Source organism: Polistes canadensis, unplaced genomic scaffold, assembly GCF_001313835.1.
Source record: "Polistes canadensis isolate GaletaPanama2010 unplaced genomic scaffold, ASM131383v1 scaffold_46, whole genome shotgun sequence".
In the NCBI taxonomy this organism is placed as follows: Eukaryota; Metazoa; Arthropoda; class Insecta; order Hymenoptera; family Vespidae; genus Polistes; species Polistes canadensis.
The window spans coordinates 534,720-554,911 of NW_014569593.1; the positions used below are offsets into that span (position 1 = coordinate 534,720).

At 30.3% G+C, this 20,192-nt stretch overlaps 6 protein-coding genes across 10 annotated transcripts; 3 read left to right on the forward strand and 3 right to left on the reverse strand.

Annotated features, from left to right (window-relative positions):
• Positions 1-375: 375 nt before the first annotated feature.
• LOC106785156 (uncharacterized protein C20orf85 homolog) lies at positions 376-1,030 on the forward strand. The gene is made up of 3 exons (XM_014745358.1): positions 376-506; positions 592-676; positions 758-1,030. The coding sequence occupies exons 1-3, from the start codon at positions 400-402 to the stop codon at positions 1,028-1,030; spliced, it is 465 nt and encodes a 154-aa protein (XP_014600844.1). The 5' UTR covers positions 376-399.
• LOC106785230 (cirhin) lies at positions 603-3,971 on the reverse strand. 2 transcript variants are annotated; one of them, XM_014745512.1, is made up of 5 exons: positions 3,757-3,971; positions 2,143-3,682; positions 1,689-1,991; positions 1,468-1,612; positions 603-925 (listed from the first exon to the last, which is right to left on the reverse strand). In XM_014745512.1, exons 1-4 carry the CDS (start codon positions 3,858-3,860, stop codon positions 1,496-1,498), a joined length of 2,064 nt encoding a protein of 687 aa, XP_014600998.1. In that variant the 5' UTR covers positions 3,861-3,971; the 3' UTR covers positions 603-925; positions 1,468-1,495. The 2 variants fall into 2 exon arrangements, with proteins under 2 accessions (XP_014600998.1, XP_014600997.1); XM_014745511.1 differs by lacking the exon at positions 603-925 and having other exon boundaries at positions 1,388-1,612.
• Positions 3,972-4,458: 487 nt separating this feature from the next.
• LOC106785199 (protein lifeguard 1) lies at positions 4,459-9,275 on the forward strand. Of its 2 annotated transcripts, XM_014745447.1 has the most exons (6): positions 4,459-4,671; positions 5,614-5,679; positions 6,885-6,974; positions 7,050-7,248; positions 7,331-7,601; positions 7,671-9,275. In XM_014745447.1, exons 2-6 carry the CDS (start codon positions 5,631-5,633, stop codon positions 8,028-8,030), a joined length of 969 nt encoding a protein of 322 aa, XP_014600933.1. In that variant the 5' UTR covers positions 4,459-4,671; positions 5,614-5,630; the 3' UTR covers positions 8,031-9,275. The 2 variants fall into 2 exon arrangements, with proteins under 2 accessions (XP_014600933.1, XP_014600934.1); XM_014745448.1 differs by lacking the exon at positions 5,614-5,679.
• Positions 9,276-9,327: 52 nt separating this feature from the next.
• Positions 9,328-12,319, reverse strand: LOC106785200 (ras-related protein Rab-10). Of its 3 annotated transcripts, none has more exons than XM_014745451.1 (6): positions 12,208-12,319; positions 10,875-11,031; positions 10,512-10,572; positions 10,313-10,451; positions 10,154-10,243; positions 9,328-10,074 (listed from the first exon to the last, which is right to left on the reverse strand). In XM_014745451.1, exons 2-6 carry the CDS (start codon positions 10,999-11,001, stop codon positions 9,889-9,891), a joined length of 603 nt encoding a protein of 200 aa, XP_014600937.1. In that variant the 5' UTR covers positions 11,002-11,031; positions 12,208-12,319; the 3' UTR covers positions 9,328-9,888. The 3 variants fall into 3 exon arrangements, with proteins under 3 accessions (XP_014600937.1, XP_014600936.1, XP_014600935.1); XM_014745450.1 differs by lacking the exon at positions 12,208-12,319 and adding an exon at positions 11,818-12,179; XM_014745449.1 differs by lacking the exon at positions 12,208-12,319 and having other exon boundaries at positions 10,875-11,558.
• On the forward strand, positions 11,481-15,822 carry LOC106785198 (uridine-cytidine kinase-like 1). The gene is made up of 11 exons (XM_014745446.1): positions 11,481-11,519; positions 12,420-12,689; positions 12,814-12,914; positions 13,478-13,648; positions 13,721-13,827; positions 13,909-14,079; positions 14,171-14,242; positions 14,357-14,608; positions 14,684-14,893; positions 14,984-15,169; positions 15,237-15,822. The coding sequence occupies exons 2-11, from the start codon at positions 12,637-12,639 to the stop codon at positions 15,552-15,554; spliced, it is 1,641 nt and encodes a 546-aa protein (XP_014600932.1). The 5' UTR covers positions 11,481-11,519; positions 12,420-12,636; the 3' UTR covers positions 15,555-15,822.
• LOC106785201 lies at positions 15,821-19,141 on the reverse strand. Its single transcript, XM_014745452.1, has 12 exons — positions 18,619-19,141; positions 18,444-18,521; positions 18,241-18,335; positions 18,069-18,152; positions 17,858-18,004; positions 17,693-17,768; positions 17,413-17,600; positions 17,183-17,327; positions 16,882-17,097; positions 16,694-16,812; positions 16,494-16,626; positions 15,821-16,165 (listed from the first exon to the last, which is right to left on the reverse strand). The coding sequence occupies exons 1-12, from the start codon at positions 18,928-18,930 to the stop codon at positions 15,845-15,847; spliced, it is 1,914 nt and encodes a 637-aa protein (XP_014600938.1). The 5' UTR covers positions 18,931-19,141; the 3' UTR covers positions 15,821-15,844.
• Positions 19,142-20,192: the final 1,051 nt, after the last annotated feature.

The window sequence follows — 20,192 nt, forward strand, 5'->3', positions numbered from 1 at the left end:
TTTATTCGTTGGTGATAAACGAGAGTCGCGTATAATACCTGTAATAACCACTAGTTAACAACCATTTTGCAGAATACGTGTTGTATATCAATTATTAATATAATTTCATGCGTAAAATATACGTATCTGTCTTTTAAAATGTGCTAAAACACGTCAGGTTTATAAGTGAATTTGTGAAATATATTTAAAATTCTTTTTCTTTTTCATTAAAATATTTCTTAGGATATTGAAAATTGAAAGAACGTGATAGAGTTAAACGATTTCTCTCACTGAATTCAACATCTCCGAGATTAGGGAGGATCGATATATTTTAAACCATTTATAAAAAAAAATAAGTTAAAATTTGTTGATTAGTGTAATTAATTGATTAAACGTACCCTAGTGAAGAAAATAAAAAAAATGGCGGAAAAAAATCAAGACTACAAGGAAAGTAAGAAAATTGATAGAACGTTTCACGTGAAACGTTATTATAGTACGAAAGATCCAGTGACTTCTGACAAAATTAGGTATACGTTGAAAAGCTTATGTGTGTTAGAGTTAAGTGTTTTTTTTTTAAAACAGAAAATCCCTTAATATTTTTGTAAATTTTAGTAAAGAGGTGATAAAAGCCGAACGAGAAACAGAACGGAAATGGTTGGCAAGATACGAATGTTTGTCCAGTGAATATTTTCAAAAGGTACCATAAAAATACTCGTGCGTATAATCGTGCGGCCGACCGGTCACGAATTTCAACGAGTTCCAATGCCACTGACCGCAGGTGCTGGCCGAAGAATGCAGAAAAGCGGCACTTCCGGCGGATACTTTCAAGCGAAAACCGCCGGAAGACCCGACTAAATGTTCACCAATTCCCTTGAAACCTTCMCCAGCCGTTCCCAGAACGGCGTCCGCAATGGTCGGCTGGAGATCTTCTCGTATGGAATACAATCTAGAATTCATCGGTCCTATGTATATTTCACCAAAATGGACCATTCGTTCTTACACGGAAATAGAAAATTATCTAACGCAACAAAAATTCATTTATCTTGGTTGAATGTATTTACGTATACATATATATGTATATATATATATATGTATGTGTGTGTGTATACGTGCTAATAATTACGACAATGCAATAAGTTATATATATATATATATATATATATAATAAACGATTTTAAAAATTAATTTTTTTTTACAATTATTTATATTATAAAATAAATTTAAAAAAGAATAATTCTTTATAATTTTGTACTCAATCAACTGATCAACTGGCATATTAATTACTGCAACGAATATTCAATTCTTGTTTGTATATCTATATATACATATAGATTTCAATTAATAATAAGATGAAGATGTAACGGTAAATATTAATAAGAAGATAGAATTTGAAACACAGATATAATTATTAAGCTGTTGCATATGTGTAAATGCATTTTGACTTGACGAATAATCTTATAAAAAATAATGTTTTCAATTTTACTATACCGAAAGTTTCCATGGATTTTTTTTTTATTTATATGCCAAACCACTTTTGTTTTAACGGGGGTGGCAATTTTTCGAGCAATGCCATCGGATTCACTTCAACCGCGACCATTTCTTGATCGTTCAACCAGTTCAAATAGACAAGGTGCTGTAAAAAATACACACATAACTTCTTGTAAGACAATAACGATAAAGAATTAATTAAAATTAAAATTAAATATTACCTTATACTTTTTAGCAACTTTGAAAGCATGTTGCGATTGTGAACTCAATGCAGAGCTGCTATCTTCCGTAGTGTCGTCATTTTCACACTTTGGAATTTTCGCTTCTTTTTCCAGCGATTCGTTTTCCTTATTTATTATATAAACGTTAGAATCATCGTGCATGATTATAATATTCTCATTGTATGGATCAAAACAAATGTTTATTATTGGAAACGGACGTGCCAACCATTGTTTCGGCATACGACTTTGTAAATTATTTGAAAATTGAGTGTACTGTTTTTTAATTAAATTATATTCAACGATCTAAAAGTATAATGTTCGATATGAGATTAAAGTATGTTATATTAAAGTTAAATTTATATATAATATAAGCTCTTAAGCTTACAATTGCAATATAACGATAATACTGTTATTATTATGTTATATTTTTTAGCTACAATTTTATTTTTCTTACCTTATGATCAGAGTATACAATGACAAGATTTAAAGTATCTTTATGTACGGCCATTGCTGTTGGTGGACAACTATAACTAGGCAGTCGCCATGGTTGAAGAGATTCTTGTGTAAGATCTCCATTGACTATATACACTGCAATACTACCTTGACGGTCAGAACATATTAAATATTTATTATCCGGTGAAAAACATACTAGATTAACATTTACAATAGATTCATTCATTGTATGAAATGATCCAATGTGTCTCAAACTTTTTTTACTTAATTTATATATCGTTACTATGTTCTTATTTCCATCATTGTTAATTGTTGCTAATAGATGACCATTTGGACTGAACAACATTTTTTGTATTCTTTTTACAGTTATATCTGTATCATTCCGTGATAATATAGCATCTCCCTGCACTACGTCAAAATTGAATACTCTGACATGAGTATTCGTTGAATACACTATAGTTTTTGAATCCTTACTAATAGCATAGGATAAAATACTTTCATCTCCTTTAGTTTTAAGTTCTAATAATTTTATCGGTTCATTGTCTAATTGATGTAACATGCCAACTTTTACAGTTTCTGAAGCAGTTTGAACAGAAGATCCTAATCTCCATAATTCAAGATAATTCGAATAACACAACAATACACATTTGGACTTCTTACATAAAACAACAGAAGGTGGCTGCAGTAAGGGTGGATATTTGACAAGTACCTTTGGAGGATAACTCGATTGAGATAAATATCCATCGACTCCGGCAGAATATAATTTACCATCAGCATCTACTAAAGCTCTAACATCGTGGGAATGTAATCTTCTTTCTATTCCTTTAACCCAATGTGACTTTCCGCTGGACTTTAGAGTAACTTTACAAAAACTTCTTACAACTGGATCAACTCCTGCGCAATATACAACATTCTTTTCACGAGATAATGTGACTGCCAATATATCTGCAGTATGACTTTCATGAGACTCGATTAAAGTACCCATATAAGGATCCCAAAAGGATAAAAATCCACGAGAGTCGCCAGAAATAATTAAATTATCATCTGTTACTGCAAGACACCATACAATAGTATCTTTTCTTATTTCTTTTCTAGATGTAGTCATTTTATGAATTGCATGTCCAGAAACGGTACTCCAAACTCTCACCGTATCCGTTGATCCAGTGAATATCATTTCTCCTGTATTATCCCATTTAATACATAGAATTCTCCCATTTTGTTTGTCAAATATCCGTTCATAAATTAATGTATCTTCAGTGATGTGAAAAGTATTAATGTATCCATCTTCCGTACCAATTGCAATAAGTGTTTTTTGTTGATTAATATCCATGCACCATGCTGCTCCACCAGTAACCGATACCTGATATTTGATCTGTAATGTTGCTAAATTATATTCTACAACTAGGCCATGAAGACCGGTCGAAAACAATCTTGAGCCGATCAAAAGAATGCTTTCTATAGAATTATCTTCATCACCAGGAATAACACACTCGATGAATGGAGCATTCTCAACATTCCATAGCTCTATAGAATTATTATTTCTATAAACAACAAGAATAATATATTAGAATTATTGTTAAAACTCGTATAAAATATTTAAATAATAAAAACTAACCTGGCTAGTGCTAATTTTTTAGTTTCTGATTCATGATATAGGCAAGTAGCAGATTTGGGTTTTAATTCGTAAAATCTTACGTTATGTATCCTCATTTCATTCATTTTTTTATGAATTCATACAAATAATATAAATATACTTTGAATTCATAATATAAATTCAAATAAAATCTAAAACACACGTGATATTAAAACTATTATAATAATGATGACAATGCATGGATCTAGTGATAATGTATAGAAATGTCACTAGATTCTCAAACCTTAATTCGAAGAACCAATAATAAAAAAGGAAATATTGTTCTATTCATCTTTGTTATTATGATGTTTTATTAAAACAAAATTATAATTAATTATTAATAATATTTAATTATAAATAATATATAGATAAAAAAAATCGATCGAACATAAACGATATAAATGAATAATCGTATTAAATATTTAATGCAACACGTTCACCAATGAGAACAGAGTTATTGCAGAAAGTGATTGTCTATTCGATTGCACTGAGAAATTCTTAATTTATTGATTTTATTCTTTGACTCATGAGATCATAAATTTTAAGTCTCCCTTATGAGTAGGTAAATACACACGTATATAACCTAAATATAATAAGATATTCTTCTTTTTGTTAAATACATTACGCAAGCGCTTTTCAGAAACTAGATGCGTCATACCCTGAAGTTTGCCATACTTGATAATAGTTACTTTTAGGTAGAATAGTATCGGAACTTGTCGAAGCGTGTTGTTCGTTGTGTAACGTTGGAAGACATATATACGTATATTAACAATTATATTGTGCGATAAAAGTTTTAAAGTAATTTCGTTTAAATCATTTTCTAACAAGTTATTAATTTTTCACCGGTTAACATCTCGTTTTTATCAAGAACAGTTGTCAAATCCAAATTAAAGAGAGGTAAATAAAATCAATCATATTCGGCATATGAATGTGCTTTATTATTGATTGTAACTATTTCTAGAAAGTGGTATGACGCATCGAATTGATATATAATACTTGCTGTCATTTTTTAAACGCATAGGTTCTATCTAACATTTGATTATCTATTTATCGAATGTTGCAAGGTTGCACTGTTGCTCAATGTGTCGTAATGATTAAATATAACATAGAATTATATCGATGCTAATTAAACTTATCACATACTATTTCCGGTATTTTTCTAGACCAATCTCGTTATTTAGCTTTACGTTAAAAGTCAATACTTCCCTGAAATATTACCAGGAAATATATTCGATCTATGAGACTTAATCTTGAAAATTTCGTTTTTATTATTAAATGATAACTGCATAAGTATTTCGTTAACTTTGAATATATAGACCGATTACGTACGATTTGTATATATTCATCTTAATATTTAATGTTTACATAGTTGTCGTCCTTGTCATCATCGTGTCGTCATCGGTGTTGCTAATAATTAATATGGTATTATACAACGAAAAACGTGTTTTCCTCATGCGTTATAATTTGATACATTAAATTATTTTAATAAAACGCACGTAATACGTTAATGATAGATGTTTTCATATGATGACGTATTCTACGTTATGAGTGTTATCTGTAAAATAAAAGGAACATCATATTAGAGATAAGATAAATAAGTATTTTTTCAAGAATTTGTTAGCTGATTTTTTATTTTTAACTTTTAGACTATATTCCATACATACGCATACACACATTCATACATACGCATAAACACACACATATATATATAATACAATACTATATAAATGTTTGACGATATATTTATATTAGTATATTATTATTTTACCTGTTTAAGGCAGCAGTTTTCTTACTATATCTTATAATATCAACTTGTTGTAATCATAGATTATTTTTCAGCTAATACAAGCAAAAAGATGACTACTTGGAACACACCAGGTGCAGGATACTATCCAGGGCAACAAGGTTTTAATTTTTTCTTTATGTTACCAAAACTATTTTTCTTGTTTTGCAGTAATTTTATGTATTAATACAGCATATGAACACAGCCCACAGAAAAATTCACTACAATTCTTGCTTCAAGCGGCATTTGTCACTTCATATCATCTTTATAACATTCTTATGTATATATGCATACATACAGTAGAACGTTAATTATCCGAATTAATTTGAAAATAAATTTAATTTGAACGGTCTATAAAACTAATACGTATCTAATAACAAGGAAAGTGCAATATAAAAAATTTGACATTCTTAGATATTGCTAAATTGAGAATTCTTTTCATCAATATATACAAAATTTGTACAACATTTATTTCATTTTAACGTTTTGCTCATTCCAAGATAATATTCAATGGATATTTCAATGCATATCCAGATTATGTTCTAATTTCAACATTCTTTTAATACTCATCATATAAATGAAATTTATACATATGAACTCACTAAATTCAGACAAGATTTAAAACTTAGAGATTTGAAACAGCTAAGATACATGTCTCATAAAATAAATAATTGCTAAATACATAGCTGAAGTACGTATATACATGACTCATTATATACTCAGATAAACGGATATTCAGATAATCAACGTTTCGAATAATTGACGTTCTATTGTACATATCATAAGAATAAAAAAAGATACTTATTGTTAATAGTAAAAAAAATGCAATAATCGTCTCATATTTAGATGGATTCATATTCATTAAGATTAACAAATTTCGTTGAAAAAATATCACATTTATTTTTTCTTATTTATATAATCTGTAAATTATATTTAATATATATATATAAAATATATATTAACATCTTACAACCCTATAAAAGAAAAGAATATTCTTTTAATTAAATTGAAAATATTAATGCAACATATGCTAAAATTTCCTTCATAATGATATAATCGATTTGCAAATATAATTTCTATAAAGACATAGTATTATTATTAATTAATAAATTATATTTATTATACATGTATGAATAACATGGTCCTGCAAGAAACATAGATGTTATTCATATCCGTATAAAATGGCACGCAATATAATATAATGTTTATCACAATTATGTAATAATAATTATTCACAATAATGCATGCTTATAGTATAAAATAGAGGGTACTGTTAACAAAAATACTGTAATATTTTCATTCATGTTTTTTAATGTTTGTTGTATAGGTTTTCCTTATCCACCACAAAATCCTGGTTATCCACCACCACCACAAGAAGGATATCCACCTCCTTATTCGGCTGGAAATATTCCACCACGTATGTTCAAATTTGTTTAATAGATATGTTATTAAACAGTTATTTTTATTATATTTTATTTTTCTTTTATTTTAGAACCAGGATTTATACAACCACCAGGTATACCACCACCAGGTGTACCACCCTACGGTCAAGTTCCACCTCCTACCGGAACACCATTCGGTGTAACTCCACAACCAGGAATGTATGGGTCAAGTTATGTGGAAGATCCCTTACAAGACGAAATAAAGGGATTTGATTTTAATGATAAATCAATAAGAAATGGGTTTATTAGGTATGCATTTAGATAAGTATTATTGATCGGTCTTGTTGATCATGGCAAATGAAATTATTCATTCTTTTCTTTTTATTTACAGAAAAGTCTACTCAATTCTAATGACTCAGCTATTGATTACCCTGTCATTGATAGCTATATTTTTGTACCACAAACCAACGCAAAAATGGGCGATGGCACATAGAGAAATATTTTGGATTTGTTTTGCTGCTACCATAATTTTGATCATTTGCATGGCTTGTTGTACCAGTGTTAGACGTAAAGCTCCAATGAATTTTATATTTCTTTTCTTATTTACAATAGCCGAGGGAGTCTTATTAGCGATGGCTGCATCCACTTACAGATCGGAAGAAGTAAGCTGCAATAATCTTTATCATAGAATTAATTTAGGATTGTTAATATATGGTTTTTTCGCTTTATAGGTATTAATGGCAGTGGGAATTACAGCAGCTGTTTGTTTGGCGCTAACAATTTTTGCGTTCCAAACGAAATATGATTTCACTGGTTGTCATACTATTTTATTCATAGCTCTTGTCGTCTTGATTATATTCGGTATTATTGCTATGATCTGGCCTGGTAAAACTGTACAACTTGTTTATGCATCATTGGGTGCACTAATTTTCTCATTCTATTTGATCTATGATACCCAAATGATAATTGGAGGTAAACATAAGTATTCTACTTCTCCTGAGGAGTACATTTTTGCAGCATTAAATTTATATTTAGATGTTATTAATATTTTCTTGGATATCCTTACCATCATTGGTGCATCTCGAGATTGAAACTAAGAAGATACCTGGAACATTCCACTGTATTAAAATTCTTTACTAAACAACGCGTAGTAGGCTTTTACTTGTTATCATTTTGTTTTAACTCTATACTTTTTTCTAAAGAGTAAATAATAAGTGAAAGAAGGGAAAAGTGTAAAGCAAATCTTTATTGCTACGAAGAATTAGCATTTTACATGTGATCCTATTTATGGGCAATAGAAGGAACACAAAAGAACAGTTACCACTTGACTTAGTTTTACGTGTAAAGCCTTCGATTTTGTTTCAAAATATTTCTTATTGTCTTACTCAAAAACTAAATGTATCATAATGTTTATTAATCTTTTTTTTTTTTATAAGATTGAATATTGTCGATATAATCATTTTATTTGTGTAATTTAGTTGTTGTATTCAAATCGTTGTTATTATTTCAATCAAGTTAGATAAAGATAAGATAAGTCATTTAATGTAAAATGTATAAGCAGTTTTCATCTTCAGAAATTAATTCGTTACGATTACTTACTTTCTTGTAAAGTGATAGCATTCACATCTGTGATGCTTTTTGTTCCTGACAATTAATATTTCATTTTGAAAATTGTAATTAGGAATTACGTATATTTATTTTGTTTTTCTTTGTTTTTTTCTCCCCCCTTCCAAGTTTCCTGTCAATATATCATTTATAAAATCACCGTTGTGCACTTTATGACAATTGAATGAATGATAGAATTGATGATGTTATTAATATTATTGCTCCTTACTTTAATAATGAAAATATATATGGTATGTAATATTATAAGCATATTATACAAACAGTCAAGTAATTATTAAAAAACTCTAAATATTTGATCGATATTTATGTATTTATATAGGTACTTTATCAGTATGTTTAAGTTTTATTCATGTTTGAATAATAAAAGCTGCAGATATAAAGAAATTATTATTTTATTTTAAACGTATTCGTATACGGTAAGAAATTCATTTGTATGTGCAAAATATTTCATAAAAACGCGTCTAATTCTATTTAATGTATATATATATATATATCGAAATATGATCTATACTAACAGTATTTTAAGGATTATAGAACAATAAAAGAATGATTTCGAAATCTTGAATATTTATATTTATAGTAAATTATTCTTACACAAATAGGATAAAAGCTTTTGGTTTAAAGCTTTTCAATTGAAACTTAAGAAACATCCGATTAAAACTTAATTATAAAGAAGCCATGTTAGGTGTGCAACGTTTTTGTATGAAAAAGCGTTAAAGTTTACATAGATAAAAATGTTTGAAATATATGTTTTAGCATTGATTCTCATGGTAACAAATTGCAGCTTTATAATAAACAATATGACATAGCTAACTTTGTTCGATTACTAATGCTTATTTTCGTATGAAAAAATGAAGCCTTATCAATAAAGCTAACAATTATTGATACTCTATATTAGCTTTTTTTATTAATGGAGCTTCAGTCTGTATACGTGCATTAAACACACACTTATAAATATATTTACGTATGCATAAAATAGCATTTACAGTCCATCCTCTGAAGCCTGTGGATATAATGAAAGAATTTGACGTTGAAAAATAAAGTTGGATAATTTGTTGACAACCCTTCATTAAATTGTACTCAATGTTATTACCACAATTGACATCCAATTAACTGAATCAGTTTTGATCAGGCAGTGTCACAAAGAGTTTAATTATGCTATTACGATTTAAATTATATTCTATATCTATCCACAAATCTATTTAAAGTGGCACGCGTTTATATATATATATATATTTATATTTATATAAATATATAGATATATATATATATATACATAGATATAGATAGTTTATTATGCGCCATTAAATAAATAATATAAAATTAGCAGCACCGATTGGAATTTCTTTCCACCCTTCTATCGACTGTTACTCTATCCGGAGCATCCTGCGGTTCTTTTCCCTGAATTTTCTCCAAAATAGCTTCCGCTAATTCACTGAATGCACGATCAATATTAATGTCAGCTTTCGCTGATGTTTCCATAAATCTGATACCATGCTCTCTCGCTATCTACAAAGAAGAATTATTTATTTTAGCAACATAATTGTTAGAATATTATTATCGGTATCAATTAAATAATATTTCTTACTGCTTCGCCTTTCTCTGTACTAACAACACGCTTATCATCCATATCACTTTTGTTACCAAGTATCATTTTTTCTACATCTTCATTCGCATGCTGCAAGAGCATTAGTTATAAATGTATGACACTTAACGATAATTAATCTTACGCAAGAAAAATATTTACCTCATCGATATTTCTTAACCACTTAACTATATTTTCAAATGTTTTTTCATTTGTAATGTCATAAACAAGCATTATACCCATGGCACCTCTGTAGTAGGATGTAGTGATAGTATGAAATCTTTCTTGACCAGCAGTATCCCTATAAAAACATTCATTTAGATATATTGTACTAAAATGTTAACTGTCTACATTGTCTTACCATATCTGTAATTTAATTTTTTTCCCTCTCAACTCGACAGTCTTGATTTTGAAATCAATACCTATAGAAACGTGAAAATCATTATCATAATATAAAAATAGAAAAATATATTTAATAATTAATATGTGATTGGTAAGTATTGACAATCGAATCATAAATCAAAATTCGAGATAATTTAAATCTATAATCTAACCTAAACGATTGAAGAGAAAGAGAAAGAGAGAAAGATAGAGAGAGAGAGAGAGAGAGAGAGAGAGAAAGAGAAAGAGAGAGATAGAATCATTAAACGAACGTATTAAAAATAAAAAATTACTAATGATTTATCGAAGATGACAGATAATAATTAATCTTTATAAATCTTACCAATGGTAGATATGAAGGTCGTAGAAAAAGCATCGTCGGAAAATCTGAATAGTATACAAGTCTTGCCGACTCCGGAATCACCGATGAGAAGTAATTTGAACAACAGGTCGTACGTCTTTTTCGCCATTTCACAAAAGCTCGTTCCTCGTTAAGGATACTTGGAATGAAAATGAAAAATGAGCGATAGGTTGTGGTAGTTTATAAAGGAAGAGGATATCCTGAGGATCGAGTATGTTTCGTACATCGAACGCTACGTGCCGATTAGTTAGAATTTCAAGGTCGAATGAGGGCGCGTCTTCTTCTATACTTTAAACAAGAGTGTGTATCTCGATACGCGACGGTAAAACCGGTCACAGGGAGTATATGCCTGTGTTCTCTGAGAAACTATTAAAAGACGACGCGACGACGCACGACGGTGCAACGCGCAATGAAAGGCATTGGGGTGACTTCGTACTTTGCGCTCGCGGAACGATGACGAATTCCTTCTTTCCAAGATCGTCCGAGTTTAATTCTATCTATATCGAGTTTCTAACCGACATATCTCCTCGACAACGACAACGGCGACGACGATGATGATGATGATGATGATGATGATGATGATGATGATGACGATGATGATGACGACGACAAAGCCGACGAAAACGTGTATGTTTTTTAACACATTATTCCCCTATCGCTTACGTACTATCTATATATATGTATCTACATATATCTATATCTGTATATGTATATATATATATATATATATATATATATATGTATGGCGCATATAAATACGAATGATGTGTCCTTAATGATCGTTCGTTAAAGATCTTTTTGGTTACCCACGTAATGTCACTACCAATTTTTATATACTTTTCATCTTTTTTTTATTTTTATTTTTATTTTATTTTACAAATGAAACACAACGAACGACGACTTTTTCGTCTTTCCTCTCCCTTACCTCTCTTCTTTCGAGTACAAAGCGGACTGTGTTCTTTTTTCGTTAACCCGTTCGTTCGATACACATGTTTGACAATTACGTAGAAAAAGCGCAATAATTGAAGCCGCGTTTATTCCTACGTTTATTTTCGCGAAATACATTAAACGTCGTTATCGTCGTCGTTGTTATATGTAATCTCTTTTTTTTCTTTTTTTTTTTATTTATATTTATTTATTTTTCCCGTCATTCGTTTTAATCGCAGTTCAATTAAAATACCCCCTCCTATCCTTTCGAAATATTTTTCGCTTATATTTGTCGCGATATAATAATCGATTAATACGAAGAATCAAATTCGCGAGTAAGTAATGCGATGAGAAATTCTATTAAGTCTTTGTTGGAAATTCATGCTACCTTTATAACAACGGTACTATACTATAGAAACGATCGATTTCGCGTTGAATTTCATCCATCGTCCTGTGTATAGCCTAGTATAGCAAATAATACTACGCCGTATAATCGACAAACAACACATACAAATATCACAGGACGTAATATGACTTTTTTTGCATGTGCTGCTGCGCTGTCCTACCTGTCTGTCTGTCTGTCTGTCTACTGCAACGTAGCCAGGGACAAGGCCAGGAGCTTCGAAATGTCGTCGCCAGGTGGCAACACCGATGCGTCGTCATTTGTTGTTTCGCAACGCAACCAATATTAGTTCCATCAAGTTGTACGAACATTTCTCGTCGATGGATTTTCAAAGGATACGTTAACAAACATCGTTCTTTTTTATTGCACACGACGACGCTGACAGTTTTTTAAAATTACGTGCAACGAAATAACATGGCTGCAAAAGTTAAACATTACGATCCGTTTAGCTCGGCGAGTTCCGAGAGGTATGTTTGTCAAATGTTTTTTTTCCTTTTTATTATTTTAGATTATTTTCTTTGATGTCAGCGTTTTAGAATACATAAATGTTGTTTATCTTTGCATATTCTTTACTTTGCGTACTTTTTACAGCGAGGATGGAGAAATTCCTTTGGACGATCGTGAATTACTTGTCGATGAAATTTGCGACGAAGCGACGACCACGCCGCAATCGCCGAGACCACCGTCCACCGGTACGTTCGTTTATTTTTCTCGATAAGAAGATAAATGAATTCATTCTTACGATCCATCGTTTAATAGATATTTGATTTTCTCCTCCTCCTTTTATTCTACACTCTTACTTGTATGTTTTCTTCTTTACTCATTTGTAACATCTGTGTGTGTGTGTGTGTATGTTATCATAACTATTTTTTAATCAGGTTGCAAAACAGCTTGTTTCAAAGAGATATGGAGTACATGCATATGGCAACAATCCGATGATCATTTATTCCAAACAGATATCTTTAATTTTTCAAAGAAGACAGCTGTTTCTTCTACAAGTACAAATGTTTCCCTTCCCCATTTTTCATTTATTTAACCTATTGTATTACAATTTAATTTGCTGCATCGTTAATTATGATTACGTTATGATACAGTTACAAATTTCTGAACCAAAAGTAAGACTTTTGCTTCTCTGTTTGTACTGTAAAGCGTATCACATTTCTAATATGTTGTAGTAGTGCAAAAGGTTAATATGCAATTTTAAAATGTTTATTACTTTATATTTATGTAAATCATATGAAATTTGATACAATAGGTTCACAAAAATCTCCACGTTCAAGAAGGCAACGTACTACCAGTATGACACAATCTAGTAAAAAGACATCAGCGGAATCTATCATTAGAAGTAAGAGAGGAACCATTTATACAGCAGGTAGACCACCTTGGTATAATTCTGCGGGACAGCAAGTAGAACCTTTTGTTATTGGTAAGAAATTTTTCTTTTAATAGAATTTAGAATCTTTATAGAATTAAGTTAAAAGTGATAATTGTATTTTAGGAATCTGTGGAGGCAGTGCTTCGGGTAAAACTACAGTAGCTACAAAAATAATAGAGTCATTGAGCGTTCAATGGGTGACTCTTCTTAGTATGGATTCATTTTATAAAGTATGCAGGCATAATTTACTATAGTCACTTAATAAAGAAAATACTTATTCAATTATTATATAATTTTTATTGCGATTTTAGGTATTAAATGAAAAACAGCATGAAATGGCAGCATGCAACGAATATAACTTTGATCATCCAGACGCATTTGATATGGAACTTCTCAAGACTACGTTGCAACGATTAAAAGAAGGAAGGATGGTGGAAGTTCCTATTTATAATTTTGTAACTCATCGTAGAGAGAGTAGGACTGTAAGTTGATAAATTCGACTAATATGCACTATTATTCAATGCTACTTTCTATAATATAACATACTTATCGTTTTATTTTCTTTTTTGGAAGAAAACAATGTATGGCGCTAACGTCATTATTTTTGAGGGAATATTTACCTTTTATAATGTGGATGTATTGAAGGTAAGTAATTACGTATTTAATAAATAATAATAAAATGTGTTAAATATTGAAATAGAAAATGTAAGTCCATATACTTTGTATCTAATATTTTATTTCAATGATTATCTTTAAAAGATGTGCGATATGAAAATATTTGTTGATACTGACGCCGATGTACGACTTGCACGAAGATTGCGTAGAGATATATTGCAAAGAGGAAGAGATTTGGATGGTGTCTTAAAACAATATTGTACTATGGTACAACCTGCCTTTTATTATTACATAGCACCACTTATGGTCCATGCTGATATTATTGTACCTCGTGGTGGAGAGAATGAAGTTGCTATTGAACTTATTGTACAACATGTGCATACACAATTACAATTGGTATGTATTTGTATATATTGTTATTTTATATAAACATAAATATCTTTAAGCATACTTATGTTCTTTTGATTTTAGAGAGGATTTAAGCTCCGTGAACAATTAGCCCATTCTTACATAGGTCAACCATTACCTACATCTTTATATTTACTTCCTGATACACCACAAATTAAAGGCCTACATACGTTTATAAGAAACAAAGATACTTATAGAGATGAATTTATATTTTATTCGAAACGTTTGATACGTCTTGTGATAGAATATGCATTGTCTCTTTTGCCATTTGAGGTAAGTATGAAAGAAAAATTATCTACAATGGTACAGGAAAAAGAATGAGAAAATAAGAAAATAATTTGTTTAATTTATTTAATAATAAAGGAAGTTACGGTGGAGACACCGCAAGGAATACCTTATCATGGTAAGCGAGGTGCAACAGACAAAATTTGTGGTGTATCTATTTTACGTGCTGGAGAAACAATGGAACAGGCTGTTCGAGATGTATGTAAAGATATAAGAATAGGAAAAATTCTTATACAAACGAATCAACAGACTGGTGAACCTGAGGTATTTATTATTTTAACTCTATTATATTTATCAATAATAATATATTTATACAATTCTTCTTTCTTAGCTATATTATTTGCGTCTTCCAAAAGATATCAAGGATTATAGGGTTATATTAATGGATGCTACTGTAGCAACCGGTGCTGCTGCTATGATGGCTATTAGAATTCTTCTCGATCATGATGTAGCAGAAGAAAATGTTTTATTGGTATCTTTACTTATGGCGGAATCGGGTGTTCATTCCATCGCTTATGCTTTTCCAAAAGTGAAAATAGTTACATCTGCTTTGGATCCAGAGATAAATAATAAATTTTATGTATTACCAGGTATTGGTAATTTCGGTGACAGGTATTTTGGTACCGAACCATCTTCCTTAGATGATTAACGAATTTTATATAAGTAGAAATAATCATTTGTAGACTTATTTGTTTCTTGCCTTTACTATTGTGATACTGCAAACAACAATCCTTTCTTGTACTTTTAGTGTAGCTTATTATTTAAGTTTTTAATTTCTCCCCGTTCGGAGAGTTGTACAGTTACAGTGATATGTCTAAACAATCTCCTTGTTAAGTGATTTCTGCGTCGAAGATAAGTTTGTAATAAATTCTATTACATTGGTATATTATATTTTGTAATATACGCGTATGTTCATATATATTTATTTTATTAAATTATTTACAAAGGTGTCGTACCAACATTACCAGCTTCAGCAGTTGCACCAGTACCGTGTAATTGTCTGTAACCTCTAGCACTCGCTTGACGCGATCGACGCCATATATCCAAATTATTATTTGTGGTATTACTACTTGGTTGACCCAGAAGATAAGTAATCAATCTATCAAGAGCCTCCAGGTCTTCGTTTGTACTTGCAGAATTTGGTAAACCGTTTGGTGATGTATCATGATTGCTCGTAGGACGAGTAATTATTTCATCACTTGTTCTACCATTTCCTTTATTGGCACCAACGTGCGTAGGAAAACCAAGTTTTGGAGTGATCTATGAAACAAATTTTTCATCATTTTGATGTCACATTTTCGATACAGTTTTATTTTTTGTCATTGTTTTCATTGTATGGACAATTGAATCACGAGTACATTGTTACTGTACTGAATAATTATGACGTTATTAAAGTTATGTTTATAATTATAATAATTATTATAAACATAACTTTTACCGTACAAAGAATATAGCAATTAAAAATTTTACCGTATAATGATAAGTATTGATAAAAATTAATTATAATTTATTGAACAAATTGTTAGATAATAGTAGTCGTTAGTATCGAACGGGTTAATTATCTTTTAAGTAAATTTTAATTATTTACCTCTTCATGCCCAAGTCCATAACTCATTCTTTGAACTTTTCTAAAGGTGTCATCATCGATCGCCTCGCGTACGGCTTCGTTTAGAGTTCGTTCTAATTCCTTTTGTTTAGTTTTACTCAACCCGTCGTAATAACTGTTGCATTGTTATTCGTTCATGTAGTATATAATATCATGTGTCATTTAATTTCGTGCTTACTCACCTTGAATCCAATGAACTGTGATCTCTGGAAGTATTTTTATCGCGAACCAAACGTATATCATGTTCCCAAAATCGTCTTAATTCCGGTGTTGAAGTATATGGTGCGGCTACTTCTTTAATCTAAAACAACACGATCAAAGAAATTTCACCATTGAATGATACGAAAAGATAGATTTTTGAATATATTACCTTGAGGACCATTATCGCCGTTATGAAGATACACATTACGTTAATGAATGTCAAACATGCACTGATAATTCCATTGCAAAAGAACTCTACAGGTAGATAATCGGTATAAACGTATACGTAAGAACTATTAAAATCCGCGTAAGATTCTCCTTTTATGTGTGGCATTTTGATCGGTCGGTATATCAACCAGATGCATCCAAGAGCCCAAAATAAACCCTATAAAAGGTTATTGATTTATATTAATATTTCATTTTTTTTTCCTATTTATTTTTTTCATTTTAATTATATTGTATTAACTTACGCAATTAACAACCGGTGGTAACAACGAAGCAGATATAGCAACACCGATTAAAGGACCATTACTTCCTTGCAATAATGCAACAGCTACACCTGTACCCGAAGGAAGTGCCCACAGTACACCCATCCAAAGAGATCTATAATTACCTCTAGCAAAAAAATCCGTAATCTGGTTTAAATTATTGTTTTCACACTCTAGTCAGTTTATTTTATTTTCTATCAAAGTCAGCTCACCTGCCTTTCATTTCATCGGTTGGCCAATCGTTGTAACCCCACGGCATTTCTGTTGTGCCAAGGATAAGGCCGAATATAAATCCGAAAAGTATAGACAAGAATATACCTAACAAAAGACTCTTCAATCCACCTAATTGAAGATTTCTGTCTGCTATTATAGTGCCGAACGTCAAAGACATAACCGGTCCCTTTTTATTTATATAAATGAAATGAAGAAGAGGAAAGAAACGAAATATATATTTTGTGCGTTTGTCAAATAACGAAAAGTTTCATTTCTTACCATTAAAGGTGATACCAACATGGCTGCTACCACATTGGTTGCACTATTTTCAACAAGACCCAATGCAGCTAAACAACTAAAAGATTTTTCTTTTTTTTTTTTGTTTTAAATTTTAGACAAAAAAAATAATTCATTTTATTAAATAATTATATGAAATATTCTTACTCAGCCGTTAACACCAATAGAACGTAATCAAAAGTAAGGTCACCACCACTTCGAACACCATCCACCACTTGTTTAACTGTCAATTTGGAACGTATAGAATCCACGAAATCAGTCCAAGCATCCTTCCTATCCTGAGCTTCTCTTTTCCTAAAATCCAAGAATGCATGCAACAGTAACAGAGGAATTCATTCACTCGCATATTCGAAATTACCTGCGTGCTATGTCGTCCTTGATCGCTGCAGATCCTATGCTCTTAGATCCAACACTACTGTAGGTACATTGTGTCGGTATTACACTGAAAATAATCATTTAGTATTTTATCTTATCTGTATTAGAGTATTGTCTTTTTTTTTTTTTTTTATTTATATTGTACACGTGTTTACCTGACGATAGAATTCATTTTAACTCCTATGCCCATTTCGGTGAGACAATGTATACAATTTTCGCATGGTTCGCCAGCAGGAACTGGGAATATTACCTAATTCAACAGACACAGACAAATAGAAGTAGTACCGTATAATACAGTTAATATGTTACGTATATATATACAATTAAAAATAAAGAAGAAATATTTTCGTTGTTTTACCTCGTAATACATGTTCTCTTTGTCTTTGCACCAAACAACGTGTTCTACTTTGAGCTTTTTCAGCAATTCGGTCAACACCTGCCAAAAGACAAATCATTATCAAATAATAAAAATTTAAAATTATGTAAATAAATGTGATTTATTATATATTATAATAAACGTTTTTGAAATTAACCGTTTCCATGGAAACGAAGACAGGTGTTTTAGAACGAAGAGCAGCACGAGCACGTGAATAATTTCGCGATGAAACGTCTAAATCAGTATCATCGTCCCCAACAAGCGCATTTTCGTTTTCCAGATCATCGTCCAACGTTAGAAGTTGGGCTTTCGATTTCAATTCCTTCAATCGTAAATCAACTTTAGGCCTAACAACAGCTGGAGTTAATTTTTCAGGTTTTTTCGGACTTTTAATTGGTATACCAAAAACTAATTCGTGCTCGTAACTCAAAGTTGGAATGCACACTAAAAAAACAACACCGCCAGGCATTTTGATATCCTGTTGGATGATCGCACACGCGACTACGAATAGAAATTATGCATCTTTTATCATGAGACATACGAGTTTCTCAGACGTAGTAGGTACAAACTTAATTAGCTTAACGTTAATAGTTTTGTTATTTGAATCTTAACACATTGGTTATTACAGTCTGGTTAAAAATACCGTACCTATGGTCTATACTTTTTTTTCTCAACTGTTTTACACGATATGTCGTATTTATTTTTGTTTATAATATAATTATGATATTATATATTAATTGTAAGTTAAACAAAAATTATATATGTTTATTAAGATTAATAGATGACCTATTGCTAAAAAACGATAATCAAAGTGATTATACTTTATAAATGACTAAAATATAAATTCATATATAAATATAAAAAAAGTTATTTATTAGTATTATTAAATGTAATATTTAATTTAATTAAATTCAAAATGAATCAGTTAAAGATTTTCGTATTATTATATTTATCACGATGAACACAAAATTATGATCTCATAATTTTTGGAAAGAACATAGGAAGGTGAAAGAAAGGTTTATGAGTTTGCTCGACACATTTTTACGAAATAAACATTTATTTTATTTTTTTCCATTAACAAATCAACAGCGTACAGACTAACGTCTAAAGACTAGACTTTGACGTTCTCGCTTTTGTATTTGTTTCTCTTTTTTTTTTCTTTATTTTTTCTTTTTCTTCTCTCTTTTCTTTTTTTTTTTTTTTTTTTATTATTTTTATTTCTAAAAGAAAACTAGAGGCCGCGAGAGGAATTATTTATCGTGCGAGGGGAAGTCCTGAATTCGTTTTCTACGAATGATATTCAATGTTAAATTCGACTAATAGATTATAATTAGCCTCTTGATTTATAGCGAATAAGAATATCAGAAGCGGCAACGTTTTTTGTTCAATCTAAAATGTTTCACACACGATACTCAAGATAAGCGTCGGCATTTAAAATACACGACGTCAATAAAATATTTGTGTTATTGCGATTAATATATATTTATATATATATATAATCCTCTTTTTAAAAGGATTTCTTGCGGATGATATTAAAGGATGAACGTAGCACGAACGATATATTCGATTTTAATCATAGATCCAATTGTCCCTATACGCGAATTTCTTAATTATTATAAACTAATAGACATATTTTTTTTCATTTTTATTTCACAAATTTTTTGATATATATTTTCACTTGACGCATATATTAATATTATGCTAATAAGAAAAAAACGAAAGGACAATTAA